Below are 18677 nucleotides of genomic sequence, written 5' to 3'. Positions count from 1 at the left end.
TAAGTCTCTCTTCTTCATTTTTTTTAACTTTCAGTCCTCATTTTGTTTCTATCATTATACCTTACTTTATAAATAATTATTTTCTATAGTAATTTTAATTAGAATATAATTTTTTTTTATTTTTAATGAAACGATATTAATTTATATATTGAAATATAATTTGAGCAATATCTTCTATTGGGTTTTGAAAAAAAATCAAATGGCTTGATTGATAGTCGTTTTGAGTTGAATATTATAGGTTGAATGTTGAAGGTTTTTCTTTGAAAATAATTATCATATAACTCAACAATTAGATGGAAAAATAAACAAAGAATAATACAAGTAAATTAATCTAGTCAAACAAAGAATATAGTGTAGTTAAGGTACCCTTTAAGCAAATATTTATATTGGAGGCGCTCTTTCATGAAATGTTATTTTTTTTTTTGCATTTTTATTTAGAATGTGTTTAAATTAAGCGTTAAAAATTTGAATTAAAATCGAATTTATTTGCTTTGTGTGAATGAAAGGCCTATTCAAATTAACCAAAAAATAACCGAACCGACCCATTATTCCTAATCTGTCTTTGTAGCTACTGACATGTATACTGTATGCATAATATGGTGGCACCCGCAATCTTCGAATCCCCTGTCTTGGTAGGACAGAGATGTTGTTTCCGATAGAGCAAGGCTAAAGACAAAATAAAAAGAAGCAGTGGCAATATTTTTGATGTAATAACTAAACAACGGATTCAGAAGCCATTGCGCGCTAGCCTAGCTATAGCTAATGTTTTTCGGCTGGCTGTTATGTTAGTTGTAGCCTTCTCTTTTTTTGGAACCGTATTTTTGTATTTTCTTATAATTATCTGGTCGAGAGAGACAATACATCGATGTATAGAACCTGTTCCCTAGACATAATGCTTTCGGGCAGTGGCCGTTTAGTCTAAATTCAAACAGAATTATAGCTGTATGTTTTATACTGGAAAATGTATAGGAAGGGAATAGATCAATGGAAGCTTATAGTCAAAGAAATGATGGTATTTTCTGCTAGTGGAAGAGAAAGAAAGAAGGAAAGAAAGTTCCATTCTATTACATTCTATTGGAAAAAGGCATAATGGGATTTCTACTTTACTTTTCTAGTACTCTTTTCCTCATTGCTCCCTCTCCACTTCACCCCTTTTTCTCTTCTGTTGCATTCCCCTTTTGACACTCTACCGATATATATATATATATATATATATATATATATATATATATATATCTGTGTAGTTTACTCCTTGTTAAAGGAATCAGTAGCAGACCCTTTTTGGTGTGTTGAGCTCTTTTTCATCATCAAAGCCATGAAAGATTCAGTAGGTATGTTTCTTGGTTCTTGTCAGAATTCATATATTGCCTTTTCCTTTTTCACCTTTTTTTTTCCCTTGTAATGGAAGGGGAGCCTTGGTGTAACTGGTAAAGGTGTAACCGGGAGGTCACGGGTTCGAACCGTGGAAACAACGTCTTACAGAAATGCAGGGTAAGACTGCGCACAATAGAACATTGTGGTTCGGCCCTTTCTCGGACCCCGCACATAGCGGGAGCTTAGTGCACCCAGCTGCCATTTTTTCCCTGTTGTAATTGCCTTTTGGATACATTTATTTGCAATGCTAGTTTCTTGAATTGTGTATTTAGAGGTGGTGAAAAGAACTTTGCAGCATGTAATTTTGCTAATGTGGCCTATTTTGAAACTTGAAATTTGGATAGAATGGAAAATATGATTCAGAATTGTATGTTTTAATGTTAATGCTTTAAGTCTTTTGCAGTTATTATAATATGAGAATCTACCTGTCTGTAGAATCTTCTGTATTTGGACTTGGATTCAGATAACGTCTATGTGGTTGAAGTTGTGATATAGTTGAGAAAGGTAAAAGATGTAGAAAACTATCATCTTGTTTCTAGGAGTATGCAGTAGTCAATCAGCCCTACGATCAATGCATCAAATTTTATCGAGGCTAATCATGAGAAGTCCCGTGATTACATGAGTTGAGCTTAAATAGAGAAGTGAGAATACATATAGCCGACCCCAACTTGTTTGGGACTGAGGTTTAGTTGTTGTAAATTATGAGAAGTTTCGGGATGAATGATAGGCAGAATTTAAGATAGTCCTAGACTCGTATACATATTTTTTTTAAAATTACTTAGCTAAACAATGTAATTTTCCGACGAAGACGCCCCTTGGGTGCATGTGGCTCCGCCACTGCTAACATAGCGTTGGCTAGTATCTTGAGTCATGCTTATTATAGCATGGTAATTGTGATATATTTTGAAGCAGAAAACTACAGTATACTAGTGCTACCTGTAAGCTAGTTCGTGTTTTTCTTTTGGTAAGAGGGGAAACCCGCAGCCGCTACAATCTCTGCCCTTCGGTTGAGCACTCTGTAGTGAGCACTTTGTGCGCACTAGGTAAACCTCCCCATGTGTAATAGCCTGCAAACAAGCTAGTTCATGTTGAAGCAGGTAAAATTCACATAAACACAAATACAATCACTGGTTGTGACGAGTTGTCCATCATGTTCTGTAGTTACAGCTATATATCAATGTCTAAGATATAGAACCAACTGAAATGCTGATTGTTCTTGATCATGTCCGCCGTTAACTTGAAGTCTTTCTTTGGTTTTAAGGCTCAGCTCAGTCATGTCCAGTACTCAAGTTATTATCCAACAAGGTCGGAAACATACTGTGTTTTCGGAATGCGCCAAAGAAGTACAGAAGATTGGATGCTAAGCTTGAAACAAAAATGATAGAACTTAAGAGAAGTTCATCAGGGCAAACCAACTTCAGGTCAATCAATAGCATAATCTTGAAATTTCCTCAGTTTAGAGAGGGGTTGAAGGAGATAAAAGCCGTCTTTGAACAGTTCGGTGAGTATCTTCTTTATATGCTGAGTTTTGAGTTTTTCCTACAGTTTACTATGCAAGATAATTGCCAATGGATTTCCTCTTGTTCTATTTCCTAAGATGAAGATTCGAATGGGACTATTGACCGGGAAGAACTAAAGAAATGCGTAAAGAAACTGCAATTTCATGTTAAAGAGGAAGAAATTAATGATCTTTTCCACTCGTGTGATGTGGATGAAAACGAAGGGATTCAATTCAATGAGTTCATTGTTCTTCTATGTCTTATCTATCTCTTGACGGATTCATCATCCTCCTCTCGCAATGTACGTGAAAAAAGGGCTCCTCTCTATTCTTTTTTTCAGTATTTTAAAAGATATTTATTTACAGTGGCGGAGCCACATAGCTCCAAGGGGTGTCAATTGACACCCCTTCGCCGAAAAGCTAAGTAGAAGTTATTTTTATGTATATATATACTCTGTATTGAACCCCCACTTATTCGTGTATTTACTTCTTTAAATTTTGACACCCCTAAATCCTGGCTCTGCTGCTGTTTACTTATCATGTGAAGTTATATTCATTAGGATCATATTTATTTCAGACGCCGAAGATTGGCTCACCAGAGCTAGAAGCAACATTCAATACAATAGTTGAGGCATTCTTGTTTCTTGATAAAAATGGTGATGGGAAGCTGCACAAGAAAGAAGTAGTCAAGGCATTAAACGACGATTGTCCTTCCGAGAAATCCCCTTCTCATGTCACTCGGATTCGATTCAGTACTGTCATTCACCTCCTAAAGTGTGTAAAATCAACTTAACTCGCTGTGATAAATTCTGACATGATAATGTGGTTAATAATTGCAGAAGAAATGGACTGGGACAGGAGTGGCAAGGTCAGCTTCCGGCAATTTCTTTTCGCATTTCTTGATTGGATTGGTGTAAACACAGATGATGAGAATCACGCGACTGAAAGGTAGACCGAGTGCTCAAGGCCAAAGACAAGCAACGAAAGAATGTGAAGCGAGGTCAGACTAGTATCTGTACATATACATTGTTGCATTTCTGAAAATATGTTACAAATAAGCTTTCATGTTAAAGTTATATTCTGCTATTGTATCAAAAACAAAAAAAAAAAAAAAAAAACTCATGATCAAATTCACAATGCATTCAAAGTCGCCGACATTAAATTACAGAATGTTCTGTTGAAGCAACATAATCACACAACTCAAAACTTGATACATGTAATAGACTTTCATGAATAAATAGCAGAACAAAGGGATAATGTTCATATCTATCTACATGTTACTATTTTACATCTTAGGGGAGTGATCATTGTATACCAAGAGCTTGAATTCTCCTGACAAGGGAAAGAGCAGAAGCATTTCTTGTTCTCCATTCTTCCGGTCTCTCCTTCTTTCGTCCATTTTCCAGTAAACATTTATCATGTCCGTCGAGAATGTTCACTATCTGCCTCATGCTCGGTCTTGATTCGGGGTCGGATCTTGTACAAGCCATTCCTAGTTTGACTAGCCTCACCAGTTCCCTTGAGTTAAAGTTTCCATTCAACCTCCTATCTACCAGTTGTTCATAAGGCCTTTTCTGGACCTCGAATTCGTGTACTCTATTCACCAATAAAGCCTCAGGACGGCGGAAATCTACTGCCATCTGACCACTAACCACCTCAAGAAGCACTACACCAAAGCTATAAACATCAGCCATTGTTGTTGCTTCACCAGAATCCATATGCTCTGGTGACATGTAACCGAAAATTCCTCTAATCGAGGTATTTTTATCAACAACAACATGATGGCCATTCTCATTCCGAGTCAAGAACTCAGCAAGAGCAAAGCAGCCAAGCCTGGGGTTCATATCTGGATCAAGAATGATGGCAGATGATGTGATGCATCTGTGTATGACCTGTTCATCCCATTCCTCATGCAGATATCGAATCGCTGAGGCAAGTGATTTAACAATGTTATACCGATGACGCCATTTTATGATGGAGGCATTGTTCCTAGGATTCTGATGGAAAAGGAGGTGACTCAGAAGACTACTTTGGGAGTAATCATAAACAACAAGCATTTCACCTTGCTCAGTGCACCATCCACGGAGTTGGACAAGGTTTCTGTGGCGTAGTCGTCCCAAATTCTGAAGCTCATTCGAGAACCTCACTCTTAAAGCAGGACACGTCTTCATTCCTAGTCTTTTCACTAGGACATGTTGGTTGTTGTCAAGGAAACCATGGTAAGCAGTTCCAAAATCAATCTCAGCAACTCTTCTTGAATCTGAAAAGTTATTCGTCGCAGCCACAATTTCCTTAAATGCGATCTCCCTCGGAGTTTCAACCATCAAGAAATTACTCGATTGGCGTCTGCTGCTACTATTTCCAGACTCATTCTGACTGCTTCCACTCTCAGCACTAAGATACATAGTTTCTCCTGTGGCTGTAATGAAGACAGTGGAGTTGAAACCGGGCGTCGCGCTGCTACTGGTTGTGACACTAGACCTTGTGGTGATTGTGTTGCTAGTTGTACTATTACTTGGAGATGACAATGAGATATAAAGAGGGTGTGACTTAAAACAAGGAAGATCAGGCAATTTACCATAAATATGACCAGAAATTGCTTCAACAATCCACTTCATATTAGGCCTTGATTGAGGTTCTTGTAGTGTACAAAGAAGACCAATATGTATTAGCCTCTCCATATCAGAAAGCTTATAAGAACCATCAATAAGTCTACTATCTCCAGCTTGTAAAGCCATTTTTTCATCAGATAGTCTCCTGATATAATCAAGAAGAATGATTTGATCATCCGGGGACGCCAGATCAAGAGCGCGCCTACCCGAGACAATCTCAAGAACAACAATCCCAAAGCTAAAGACATCAGATTTTGAAGTTGCAAAACCTTTTTTCTGAAAGCTTTCAGGAGGTAAGTACCCTATTGTTCCACCAATTCTTGTTGTCTCAGCCAATCTAAACTGCTGGTTTTTCATAGAAGGCGTCCTCGTTTGATACTCGAGTTCATGTTCAAGCCACCTAGCTAAGCCAAAATCGCCAAGACGCGCGTTGAAATGGGAATCAAGCATCACATTACTTGTCTTAACATCTCTATGAATGATTTGAGTCTCCAATTGTTCATGCAGATAAAACAATGCAGCTGCTAAACCATTTACTATCTTTTTTCGACGCTCCCAATCAAGAACAGGGGACCCTGTATTGTCCTGTTTTCGGAACAAAATTCGATCAAGGCTTCTATTAGGCATATAATCATACACAAGAAACAGTTGATCATCATATACACACCATCCTCTTAGCCTTACAAGATTCCGATGGCGAAGATGAGCAACGGCTACTAATTCAGCAGCAAATGTTTTCTCAAATTTCTCTCCCTTTTCAGCTAAACATTTCACAGCAACAACTGTTCCATCACTTGGTAAAACAGCTCTAAAAACCTTCCCAAATCCACCACTTCCTAAAACTTCATCTTCACTAAATCCATTGGATCCTATAAACAGCTCAGAATAGCTGAAAATCCTTGGATTATGATTATGATTATGATCACCACCACCTTTTTCACCTAATTGCATACCTTCTGTATCATGAAAAACACCAGAAAATTGGTTTTTTCCAAATTCTTGATGACAACAAGTTGTCCATTTGGAATCAACTAATTTCGACAACGATTCTTGAAAAAAATCAAGAATTTGAGCCCCACAACTTCTTTTAGAACAAGACTCATTTTTTTTCTTTGGTTTGTGTACAACTTGTTGTTTTTGATCAATTTTGTCAATTTCATCAATTTCTGTAGGCAAAACAAAGCAAAGGCGTTTGAGTTCCATAGTTAGGATAAGAATAGCATTTAGTTGGGAAGATGGAAGAGTAGTAGTTGTTGAAATTGAATGCAAAAAAAGAGAGGTGTTTATAATAGTTTTTGTTTGTATTTTTTGTGAATGGAGTGGTTTTATTCAAACAAAATTAGGTTGCATGGTTTGAAATGTAAGCACACCTATAACATGAACTGGCCAACAACAAAAACACAACCATTTTTGCCCTTTTTATTATTAATAATGGAGTATAATAAATAAAGACAGATTTGGTTTCTGGAAAGAAATTACACATATAATTTCGTCAGCAGATGTTCACACTTGGTTGGAGAATTGTTCTTATTAAAACAGCGTTCACACTTTTGAGAAGTCTTTGGCCTTATCTGTGTATAATCCACTTTGTAAAAAAAGTATAGAGTTTAATTTTTATGCACTCAACAATATATAATTTGACTTTTATGAGGTGATTGTTTATAATAAGTGTGAAAAGTACTTTTTTAATTTATGTGACACTATTTAAGAAAGAAATAAATATTTTGTGATTTAATATAAACTTTAGATATTTGAGTGGCTATAAATTATTTATTAAATAAAAAGTAAAAATTTATTATTTGTAAATATAGAAATGTAATATTCTTTTTTAGGACACACAAAAATTGAAAGTGCGTCCACATAAATTGTGATTGACGGAGTAATAAATTTAACTTTTATGCATTGGAGGTATACAATTACGGTATGAAGTCACAAGTTCAACTTCAAAGCACGGATAATATACAGTTTTAACTTCTATACAATAATCTAAGTAAACAGTGAAGAATTAGTTTTAAAGAATTGGTTTTGATTTCATTTTCTGTAAAATAAGTAGTAGAAGATATGGTTGGTAAGATGATGGGAAAAGTAAGAACGAAAAAAATAAACGTAAAAAATTGCTATAAATTTTCCACATAAAAGTGACTTTATCAAGATAAAGTTTTGGTTGATCTAATTTGATTTTCAAAAGTTGTGGTGGAATAATAAGTACTCTTTTATTTTTTAACTATAGGTGTCGAGTTCATGCCTGAAAATTGAGTCTTCTTTGGTAGTACTTTACCCCAAAAGTGATTCTCTAAAAAAAATTCAATCTTTTGTAAAGTTTTTTGTAAAAAAGAAGAATTACATTTGTTTTTCTCTGTTATTTATTGCAGTGACAAAACATCAAATTATCACTATATATCCTTTTTTTCATTGTATTTCACATTTTTTTTCTTTCTGATGGACTAAGCATTCCAGTATTAGATCTACTCTTTCCCCGGGATACCAATATTTATAACGCTATGGTAGTTCAACACCGAAATAGTGTAAGTCAACCAGTGGTCTACCATGGTTGAAATGTCTATATTGATGTATATTTCAGTATTGAAATAATTGAATTGCTCCAAGGGTTAAAATTAAATTAGTAATACAAGTCATTACATTTATAGAAACTTCTTTTCCAAAAACAAAAACATCTACGTGTGTTTTCTTTTGGGAAAAATTCTTGAGTCATCAGTCTTATAGGAGAATGCTTTGGAAAAACAAAAACAAAAACAAACAAACAAAAAAGGAAAAAGGATACACGTTTTCTGTGAAACACGTGGTATGAAAAATTGACCCCATGACTTCTTCATTATTAAATAATTATATGTCAAGATTTCTAAAAATAGTTATCTTAAATTATATGTCATTTTAAAAGTTAACACAAACTTAACTACTTTTTTTTTTTACCCTTAATAGTAATAATTCTTAAAGACTACAAACACCTCACATAAGGGGTAATATTATGATTGTTCAAATACTATTAAGACATAAATAAGGTAAAATAGTCAAAAAGATCTCCTAATTATTATTTTCTTAAGGGCAGCGTAAAATAAAAACACGACAGATAATTTAAAATGGAGGGAATAAAGAGTTAGCAATAACAACAATAACAAAAAATCTAGTGTGATCCCACAATATATGTGGATGATAGTATGTAAGCAAATTTTACTTCTACCGTATAAAGATATAGAAGATATTTTCAATAGACCTTCAACTCAATAAAACTTGTAACGACTCGGCTGGTCGTTTTGAGTATTATAATCCCATTTTTCCGTTTACTGCTCAATTTATGCCTTACAATTGATTTATGACTTATCGGGTTAGTCGGTTCGGGTCCGAAAGGAATTCGGGGTGAAATGAGACACATAGTCTCATAATTAAAAATTTTAATTTAGAAAAATGACGGATATGGACCGATGTTTAAACGACCTCAGATTTGAATTTTTATGATTCCAATAGCTCCGTATGATAATTTTGGGCTTAGGAGCGTGTCCGGAATATTATTTGGAGGCCCGTAGTAGAATTAGGCTTGAAATGCCGAAAGTTTAATTTTTGAAAAGTTTGACCGGGGGTTGACTTTTTGATATCGGGGTCGAAATCCGATTATGAAAATTGGAGTACCTCCGTTATGTCATTTATGACTTGTGTGCAAAATTTGAGGTCAATCAGACGTGATTTGATAGGTTCCGGAGTCATTTGTAGAAATTAGAAATTTCAAAGTTCATTAGGTTTGAATTGGGGTGTAATTCAAGATTTTAGCGTTGTTTGAGGTGATTTGAGGATTCGACTAAGTTCGTATGATGTTTAAGGACTTGTTGATATATTTGGTTGAGGTCCCGAGGGGCTCGGGTGAGTTTTGGATGGTTAACGGATCATTTGTGGCCTTGGTGAGATTACTGATATCTATTGCTGCATTTTTCGGATTTTCTCTATCGCGTTCGCGAGTGGGCCCTCGCGTTCGCGAAGAGGAATTTCAGGCAGGCATGATTTACTCTTCGCATTCGCAAGAGGGTCTCGCGTTCGCGAAGAAGAACTGGGTTGTGCATCGTGTTCGCGTTTGGGGTATCGCGTTCGTGAAGGGAAAAATAATGGGCATGGATTTTTGCCTTCGTGTCCGCGAAGAAGGGCTCCGTAAAGCATCGCGTTCGCGAGCAGTGTTTTTGTGCTTCGCGAACACAAGGGACCTGTCGCGTTCGCGAAGAAGAGAGGTCTGGACATAAAGTTTAAGTTCAGAAATGGGACTTCGTCCCATTTTCTATTTTTAACGATTTGGAACTCGGATTGAGGCGAGTTTTGGGTGATTTTCAGAGGAAACAATGGGGTAAGTGTTCTTAACTCATTATTGGTTAAATTACCCGAATCCATAGTTGTTTTTATCATTTAATTGGTGAATTGAGTTGAAAATATTTGAAAACCCTCTTGGTTTAAATTGAAGATTTGAGGGTCGAGTTGGAGTCGGATTTTGATAAAATTGATATAGTTAGACTCGTGGTTGAATGAGCTTCCGGATTTTATAACTTTTGTCGAGTTCTGAGAAGCGATTTTTGAGTTAATTTTTGGTTTTTTATGGAAAATTATTATTTTCTTATGGAATTAATTCCAATAAATTTTATTGACTGAAACGAATATTTATGGCTAGATTCGAGGCGTTTGGAGACCAATTCACGAGGAAAGGACATTACAGAATAAGAATTTCACGGCTTGAGGTAAGTAAGAGTTTTAAATCTGGTCTTGAGGGTATGAAACCCCGAAATTTGGTATCATATGATTATTTTGGAGGTGATGCGCATGCTAGGTGACGAACGTGTGGGCGTGCACCGAGGGAATTGTGACTTGGTCCGTCCCGTGGAAATTATAAAGTTGAATGACTTGTTGATAGCTATGTGCTCTCTATGTGTTGTGGAGATTTGACTATAAATCATGTTTAGGCTACTTCTGAAGAGTCTAGTTGATTTCGTTCTTCTATATCTACACTTACTATAGAGTATATACTTTCATTGTCTGACATATATTCGTCTACATTTATTAAGGTTTCTTGAAAATCTTCTATTAATTGTGAGTTTCTTGTCTTATTATTAATTCTTTTTGGACATGTATTTGCTAAGTGTTCTATACTTCTAAGTGCTCTAATATATTCTTTTTCTCGAGATTTCTTTTGTTTTATGATTGTCTTTGTCATAACTTTGAGTTGTATATATTACACTCTTACAGAAACTCATATCATTTTATTTTAGTTGTTTTTGTATTTGTATATGTGTAATTTACACATAATCTTATTACTTTCCCAATGTTTTAAAGGTTTTTCTCCTATTATTTCTATTTTGTCTAATATTTTTATTGTAAACTCTTTGAATTTCTCCAATAAGAAAACTTTTATAATTAAACCAACTATCTCTATTGATTACTCCTAGATCAACTTCTTCTGGACTACTAAGATATTCTTCTAGTTCTGTCGACAGATAATTTAAAATGGAGGGAATAAAGAGTTAGCAATAACAACAATAATAAAAAATCTAGTGTGATCCCACAATATATGAGGAGGATAGTACGTAAGCAAATTTTACTTCTACCGTATAAAGGTATAACAGATATTTCCAATAGACCTTCAGTTCAATAAAAGCATAGTCCCACAACTAAAGAGCTAGCATTAAACTCAAAATCAAAAAGCTAGAATTGGTATATATATATATATATACGGTCGAAATCGGGTTCGCGTACGACATGAAAGGGCAGGCTCGGAACATGACAATGCAAGACTGAAGATCGGCCTTGAGTCACACCGGACTAGAACCCGCCGAGAATATTGAGTCCGAGACCCCGGAGTTGACCCTAGTCCCGAACGGGCCCAGAAAAATATTGTTAGAATAATCAACGGAAGAAAAAAATATTCGTAACCGGACAGATGTTGCAGCGAAAATCTCGGCGCATATCGGTAAGGAACCGGCAATCAACAAATCAAGGGATTTTTACCTTTTATAGAATTATACCTAAAGTAAGACTCATCTACTATATAAAGGGGAGTCTAATAATTCATTGGATACATTGTAACACGCATTCCAAAGCAATAAATCATTATTATTTCTCTTTAAGCTCTTGTTCTTTTATGTCCTGATATCGATCGAAGCGTATCTGGTTCGAGGGTTATTAACCTTCCAAGGCTAAGACTGTTCAATTCATGTGGTTTGCATTTACTTTACCATTATTTATTTCAATTACAATCTAATTTATTATTTTGTGTCAAGTTAGTTCACCTATCCTTAAAACCACCTACAAATTCAATTGTTATCCGATTTAGAGGGTAAACAGTTTGGCGCCCACTGTGGGGCTAAGGATAATAGTGGTTATTTGATAGAAATCTCCATAACACACTCTACTTTACACTTGTTCTTTGAAGTGTCTCTAATTTCAGGTTAAAACTTGAAATGTCGAACTCTCAATTAGCACCCCTACATGTTGGCAAAGAGTCCGGTCATCACAGTGAAAATAACAACGTAGTGCCCGGTGACGAAGTACCGCCCGTTGATCCCATTAGAATTCTGGTAGCATACCCAATTGATGCTAATTCACATGTGGCTATCAACACAAACCTGCCTACCGATCCCTAGAATACCGTCCGTGGTGGAGCCTAATCGGCGGCTCAAAATACCCCAAATATTGGAGGAGACGAGATTAGTTTACGGGTGATCTTCGAAATGTTGCAGGCTCAACAGGCGGCGATAGCTCAGTTACAGAACCAAAGCCATGCACCGAGCAGAGTTGAACTTGATCCACCCCGGGAAGTCACCCGTAGGGATGAACCGGTCGCAAAAAGATCAAATGAAAATGAACCGGGGGCTAACCCCGAGATCATAAAGATGCTCGAAGAACTGACAAAGCAAGTAGAATTAGGGGAGAAAAAAATCAAAGCTAATGACAAAAAAGTGAAAACCTACAATTCCAGAGTAGACCAAATCCCAGGAGCTCCGCCAATATTGAAAGGTCTGGATTTCAAGAAGTTCGTGCAAAAACCTTTTCCTCCAAGCGCGGCTCCAAAGTCGATCCCCAAGAAATTCCGCATGCCCAAGATTGCTAAGTATAACGGAACGACCGACCCAAATGAGCACATAACCTCTTACACATGTGCCATCAAAGGGAACGACTTGGATAATGATGAGATCGAGTCTGTCCTGTTAAAGAAGTTCGGGGAGACCCTGTCAAAGAGAGCTATGATATGGTACCACAACTTACCTCCTAATTCTATTGAATCGTTTGCTATGCTTGCAGATGTTTTCATAAAAGCACACGTCGTGGACATCAAGGTCGAGACCAGGAAATTAGACCTTTTCAAAGTAAAATAGAAAGATAACGAGATGCTCAGAGAGTTCGTGTACGGGTTTCAAATGGAACGAATGGACCTTCCACCTGTCGCTGATGATTGGGCCATTCAGACTTTCACCTAAGGGCTCAATGTTCGAAGCTCGGTGGCATCACATCAGTTAAAACAAAACATGACAGAATATCCGGCCGTTACTTGGGCCGACATGCATAACCGGTATCAATCAAAAATTAGAGTCGAAGATGATCAACTCGGGGCCCCTTCAGATCCGTATATCCCATCAGAACCATTGACAGAGTCAAAAGAGACATCGACTGTGAACCGAGATCAAACAGGGATCGGTATCAGCCATATAATGGAGATAGAAGAAGTAGTGGGCCCGGGCGGAACGCTATGAAAAATGAAATGAGAAGTGATGGAGGTCAGAGCAGCTGGGGACTTATGAGGAAAAAATAGCTTCGACAGGCCCATCGGGCCTAAAGAAGCACCGAGGTTATCGGAATACAACTTTAACGTCGATGTTGCCACCATTGTGTCATCTATCGGACGAATCAAAGATACCAAATGGCCTCGACCTCTACAATCCGATCCAACCCAAAGGGATCCTAACCAGATGTGTAAATATCACGACACTCACGGCTACAAAACGGAGGGTTGCCGACAGTTGAGAGAGGAAGTAGCCCGACTATTTAACAACGGGCATCTTCGAGAATTCCTGAGCGACCGAGCCAAAAATCATTTCAGGAATAGGGATTCTAACAAACAAACCGAACAAGAAGAACCTCAACACGTCATTAACATGATCATTGGTGGGGTCGATGTCCCTCAGAGGCCGATGTTGAAGCGCACCAAAGTGTCCATCACGGGGGAAAAACAAACTCGAGATTACATACCGGAAGAAACCTTGTCTTTTAACGAGGAGGACATGGAAGGGATCGTGAAGCCCCACAATGATGCACTAGTAATATTTGTACTCGTAAATAAATTTTGTGTTTAGCGTGTGTTAATTGATCCAGGTAGCTCGGCCAATATCATCTGATCGAGGGTCGTGGAGCAGCTCGGTCTTACAAGATCAAATCGTGCATGCAGTCCGAGTTCTAAACGGATTTGACATGGCATGTGAAACCACTAGTGGGGAGATATCATTACCGGTGAACACCACCGGGACCATCCAGGAAGTTAAGTTTTATGTGATCGAAGGAGACATGAGGCGCAACGCTTTGTTCGGGAGGCCATGGATCTACAACATGAGGGCAGTACCCTCGACTCTACACCAAGTGTTAAAATTTCCAACACCAGGTGAGATTAAAACAGTTTATGGGGAACAACTGACTGTTAAGGAAATGTTCGCGGTCGATGAAGTAATCTCGGCATCCCCAATCTCAACATCGGATCTGAATCGGATGGTCAAAGATGGGGCCAAATAGCAATCATTGTTACCAGCCTCGACAGAATCGGAGGAACGAGGGGTAGACGAGGACGATGACTATGGGGTCCCCAGATCGTTCATAGCCCCCGACCAAAAGATATACCTGGGCATGGGGTTAAGCCCCGAGCTCAGGAAAAAATTCATTCAAGTTCTTATAGCTAATGACGATTGTTTCGCTTGGTCCCACCTTGATGTGACAGGGATCCCGTCGGAGATAACCACTCACAAACTGAGCTTGGACCCAAAGTTCCATCCGGTCAAGCAGAAGATGAGGCCCCAGTCCGAGGTCAAACATGATTTCATCAAGGATGAGGTATCTAAACTCCTTAAAATAGGGTCTATTCGGGAGGTCAAATACCTAGATTGGTTAGCAAATATAGTGGTAGTGTAACAACCCAACCAATCATTTAATCATTTGCACTTCGCTCGATAGTTTACGGACGCCAGTAGCTTCATATGATGTATTTTCATTCATGTGAATCGCCGGTTTTGGTTTTCAATTTATTCAGGACTGATTTGGAAGAATGATTCTCAACTAGGGAGCTTTAAATTGAAAGAGTTGACCAAGTTTGACTTTTTAGTATTTGACCTAGGATTTGAATTTTGATGGTTCTGTTAGCTCCGTTGGGTGATTTTGGACTTAGGAGCGCGTCCGGATTGTGATTTGGAGGTCCGTGGTTGAATATGGCTCGAAATGGCGAATATTGAAATTTTTGGAAAGTTTGACCGGGAGTAGACTTTTTGATGTAGAGGTCGGATTTTGATTCCGGAAGTTAGAGCAGGTCCATAATGTCGAATGTGAATTGTGTGAAAAATTTGAGATCAATCGGACGTGATCTGATAGATTTCGGCATCGGTTGTGGAAGTTTGAAATTCAAAGTTCATAGATTTCGATTTGAGATGTGATTCGTCGTTTTGATATTATTATGTGTGTTTTGAGGCCTCGAATAGGTCCGTATTGTGTAATAAAACTTGTTGGTATGTTTGGACGGGGTCCCGAGGGGATCGAGTGTGTTTCAAATTGATATTGGATATTTTTCTTTAATGTTGCTATTGCTGGTTCTGGTGTGACCGCACATGCAACTGGTTTGTGCAGGTGCGATGGTCGCAGAAGCTACGAAGGGGTCGCAGAAGCTACGAAGGGGTCGCAGGAGCAGAAATATTGCTGGGAGCAGGGTTCCGCAGAAGCGGAGATTGCTTCGCATCTGCGAAGGCGCAGATGCAGTGAGTTGAGCGCAGAAGTGGTTGGCAGTGTAGAAACGGCATTTTGGCGTGCACCTGCGAGTGCGCAGATGCGGGTATTTTACCGCAGGTGCGAAGGCAGGCTCCAGTGCTTCTTCGCATAAGCATGATTTTGGTCGCAAAAGCGACGCCGCAGAAGCAGCTAATGTGTCGCAGGTGCGAAAGTGCTGGGCAGAATGATAAATACAATGGTTCGCGATTTTGGCTTCATTCTAACATTTCCAAGCTTGGATTGAGGCGATTTTTGAAGTAAATGTCACCATATGAATTGGGGTAAGTGTTCTCTACTCGGTTTTAGTTATATTTCATGAATCTACCTTCGTTTTGGTAATTGGATTGTGAATTTAAAGAGGAAATTAGGGGTTTTGGCCTAAAGTTTCATAATATGAATTATTGAGTTTTGAACATCAAAATGGAGTCGGATTTGAGTGAAACTAGTATGGTTGGACTCGTAATTAAACGGGTTATCGAATTTTGTGAGATTTGTTGGGTTCCGAGGCGTGGGTGTGATTTTTGGCCGATTTTGGGTTTTGATTAAGGATTCGATCTTTATCATTTGGAATTGTTTTCTTGGGCTTTATTTGATGTATTTGAGTTGCTTTTGGCTAGTTTTGAGCCGTTCGGAGGTCGGAACGCGCGTGATATCATTTTGGAGCATCACTTGGCTTGCTCGGTGATGGAATTGGCTTGTTCAAGGAAAGTAACTCTTCTAAACTTAGCACTAAGGGTATGAAAACCCGAAATACGTGTTGTGTGATTGGTATTGAGGTGACGCACATGCTAGGTGACAGGCGTGTGGGTGTGCACCAAGTGATTTGGGACTCTGTTGTTTTCATGGCACTGTATAGTAGTCCTATTTTGTTAATATCCGTGTTTTCACTATGTGATAAAGTAATTGAGCTGTCAAACATGCTATATATCACGTTATGCTTTCTGCCGATACTATTGGGGACCCATAGTGGTCGTTTCTTACTGTTATCTCACTAATTTTATTGATATTTCGTACTTAGTCATATTCATGCATTCATATCATATCTCAGTCTTAATTGTTATTTATTGATACATCATATCATTGTTGTCAAGGTAGTTTCATGACATTGTGAGCATGTGAGTGAGACTGGAGAGATTGATGACTGAGTGAGGCCGAGAGCCTGATTATGAGTGATAACTCTGGGATTGGGCCGCACGCCGCAACATGCTATATTGATTTATGCTTGGATCTAGCTTATAATAGTGCTTGGGCTGTAGGAGCCCCTCCGGAGTCTGCACACCCCCAGTGAACGCGGTTGATTATATTGAGGGATGGATCTTCCCTGGACATGGATCTTGTCCGAAGCATTTATATACCTGGAGATGGATTTTCTCCATGGGGCCGGATTGGCCTTCCTCGGTACTGAGTGACTAATGGCCAGTGATGTATATATTCCAGGATGGATCTTCCCTGGGCCGTATGGGCCATATACAATATCGAGTGGTTGAGCATGATGACTAGAAGGTGTGAGATTGAGTACTCTAAGAGTGTGCGTACACAATTTATCTCTGAGATATATGGCATTGGCATACGCACATGACATACAGGCATAAAGATGCATTTTCCTCATTGCTGTATAGTATCACGTCATTTATGACTTCTCATACATTTTTACATATGGGCATAAAGAGGCATCTTACACTTGCTATCTGAAAGGAAATATGGAACACCTTATTTATTGTTGGAAGGATTTTTGGGAAAAATCACACCTTTCAAACTTACTCGTATTTTGGCTTTTTCGGTAAAAGATTTAGATTTTTCACTGAGATACGTGAAAAGAAATGCCTATTTTTCTGGAACTGAGAACGAACTGAGCCCTTTTATTTTTGAGATACTCGTTTGTTACTTGTACTATGTTGTTATGAACTGTTATAGAATATTGGTATTGGACCCGACCCCTTTTTGTTATCTCGTCACTACCTTCAACCTAAGGTTAGGTTTGTTGCTTATTGAGTACATGGGGTCGGTTATACTCATACTACACTTCTGCACCTTATGTGCAGATGTTGGCTACTGATATTGATGCGTTCGATGGGAGCTGGATTGAAGATGTACATGTGTCCTGGTTGTAGCTGCCTCTTGTTCGTGGTAGCCTTAGTTCTATAAAATCCCGTTTATGTACTATTCAAACAGACTATGTATTTATTTCATTTCAGCTTTGTAAACTCTATTTTTAGAAGCTCATGATTTGTACTACCAGTCATTGGGAAGTGTATAAGATTGAGATAGTTTCTTTTGATTAATTGTCCTGTTAAATATTATTGAAATTGAATAGTTATTAGTTGGCTTACCTAGTGGATTGTGTTAGGTGCCATCACGACTAGTGAATTTTGGATCGTGACAGGTAGTCCCTAAAAAAGGAAATAAATTAAGAATGTGTGTAGACTATAAGTATTTGAATAAGGCATGTCCCAAGGATGCCCTTTGCCCAACATCGATCGCATGATCGATGCCACGGCCGGCCACGAGATCCTCAGTTTTATCGATGCCTACTATGGGTACAACCAAATACGGATGAACATGGATGATCAGAAAAAAACCTCCTTCATCACTAAGTACGGCACATACTGCTATAATGTGAAGCCATTCGGATTAAAAAAATGCTGGTATCACTTACCAACGCCTAGTAAACCGGATGTTCGAGGAACAAATAGGAAAATAAATGCAGGTTTACATTGACGATATGTTGGTTAAGCCCTACAAACAGAGGACCATTTAAAACATTTGCAGGAAACCTTCAGCATATTGAAGAAATACAATATGAAACTGAACCTGGAGAAATGTGAGTTTGGAGTTGGATCAGGTAAATTCCTCTGGTTCATGGTATCCAACTGAGGAATCGAGATCAACCCTGACAAGATCAAATCCATCGAAGATATCATGGTTGTGGACAACGTGAAGGCCGTGCAAAGATTAACCGGGCGCATAGCCGCCCCGAGGCGATTCATTTCAGTTTCCTCCAACAAGAGCCACCGGTTCATCACACTTAAAGAAAAAGAATAACTTCTCATGGACCCCGTAGTGCCAACGAGCCTTGGAGGAGCTCAAGCAGTATCTATCGAGCCCATCGCTGCTTCACACGCCGAAGACAGACGAACAACTATACTTGTACTTGGCAGTACCAGAGATAGCGGTAAATGGAGTCCTGGTCC

The 18677-nt window shown here is 38.3% G+C and overlaps 2 protein-coding genes across 5 annotated transcripts; one reads left to right on the top strand and one right to left on the bottom strand.

Annotated features, from left to right (window-relative positions):
* The first annotated feature begins 1220 nt into the window (after positions 1 to 1220).
* LOC104111266 (probable calcium-binding protein CML22) lies at positions 1221 to 17768 on the top strand. Of its 4 annotated transcripts, none has more exons than XM_070185711.1 (6): positions 1221 to 1331; positions 2636 to 2875; positions 2972 to 3174; positions 3450 to 3624; positions 3712 to 3872; positions 17529 to 17768. In XM_070185711.1, exons 1-5 carry the CDS (start codon positions 1316 to 1318, stop codon positions 3822 to 3824), a joined length of 747 nt encoding a protein of 248 aa, XP_070041812.1. In that variant the 5' UTR covers positions 1221 to 1315; the 3' UTR covers positions 3825 to 3872; positions 17529 to 17768. The 4 variants fall into 4 exon arrangements, with proteins under 4 accessions (XP_070041812.1, XP_033515895.1, XP_009619221.1 ...); XM_033660005.2 differs by lacking the exon at positions 17529 to 17768 and adding an exon at positions 1409 to 1491 and having other exon boundaries at positions 1257 to 1331; positions 3712 to 4139; XM_033660004.2 differs by lacking the exon at positions 17529 to 17768 and having other exon boundaries at positions 2978 to 3174; positions 3712 to 4139.
* Positions 3995 to 6895, bottom strand: LOC104111267 (receptor like protein kinase S.2). The gene has a single exon (XM_009620933.4). It carries the CDS (start codon positions 6685 to 6687, stop codon positions 4177 to 4179), a length of 2511 nt encoding a protein of 836 aa, XP_009619228.1. The 5' UTR covers positions 6688 to 6895; the 3' UTR covers positions 3995 to 4176.
* Positions 17769 to 18677: the final 909 nt, after the last annotated feature.

Source organism: Nicotiana tomentosiformis, chromosome 9 (genome assembly GCF_000390325.3).
Source record: "Nicotiana tomentosiformis chromosome 9, ASM39032v3, whole genome shotgun sequence".
NCBI lineage: Eukaryota > Viridiplantae > Streptophyta > Magnoliopsida > Solanales > Solanaceae > Nicotiana > Nicotiana tomentosiformis.
This window is presented reverse-complemented; position numbering and strand designations above follow the sequence as displayed.

Excerpts from the sequence above, each read along its gene's own strand:
- LOC104111267 (XM_009620933.4), bottom strand. The coding sequence starts at position 6,687 with ATGGAACTCAAACGCCTTTGCTTTGTTTTGCCTACAGAAATTGATGAA.
- LOC104111266 (XM_070185711.1), top strand. Across the intron at positions 3,175-3,449 it reads CATCATCCTCCTCTCGCAAT|ACGCCGAAGATTGGCTCACC; the intron begins GTACGTGAAAAA and ends TATTTATTTCAG. Across the intron at positions 3,625-3,711 it reads TGTCACTCGGATTCGATTCA|AAGAAATGGACTGGGACAGG; the intron begins GTACTGTCATTC and ends TAATAATTGCAG.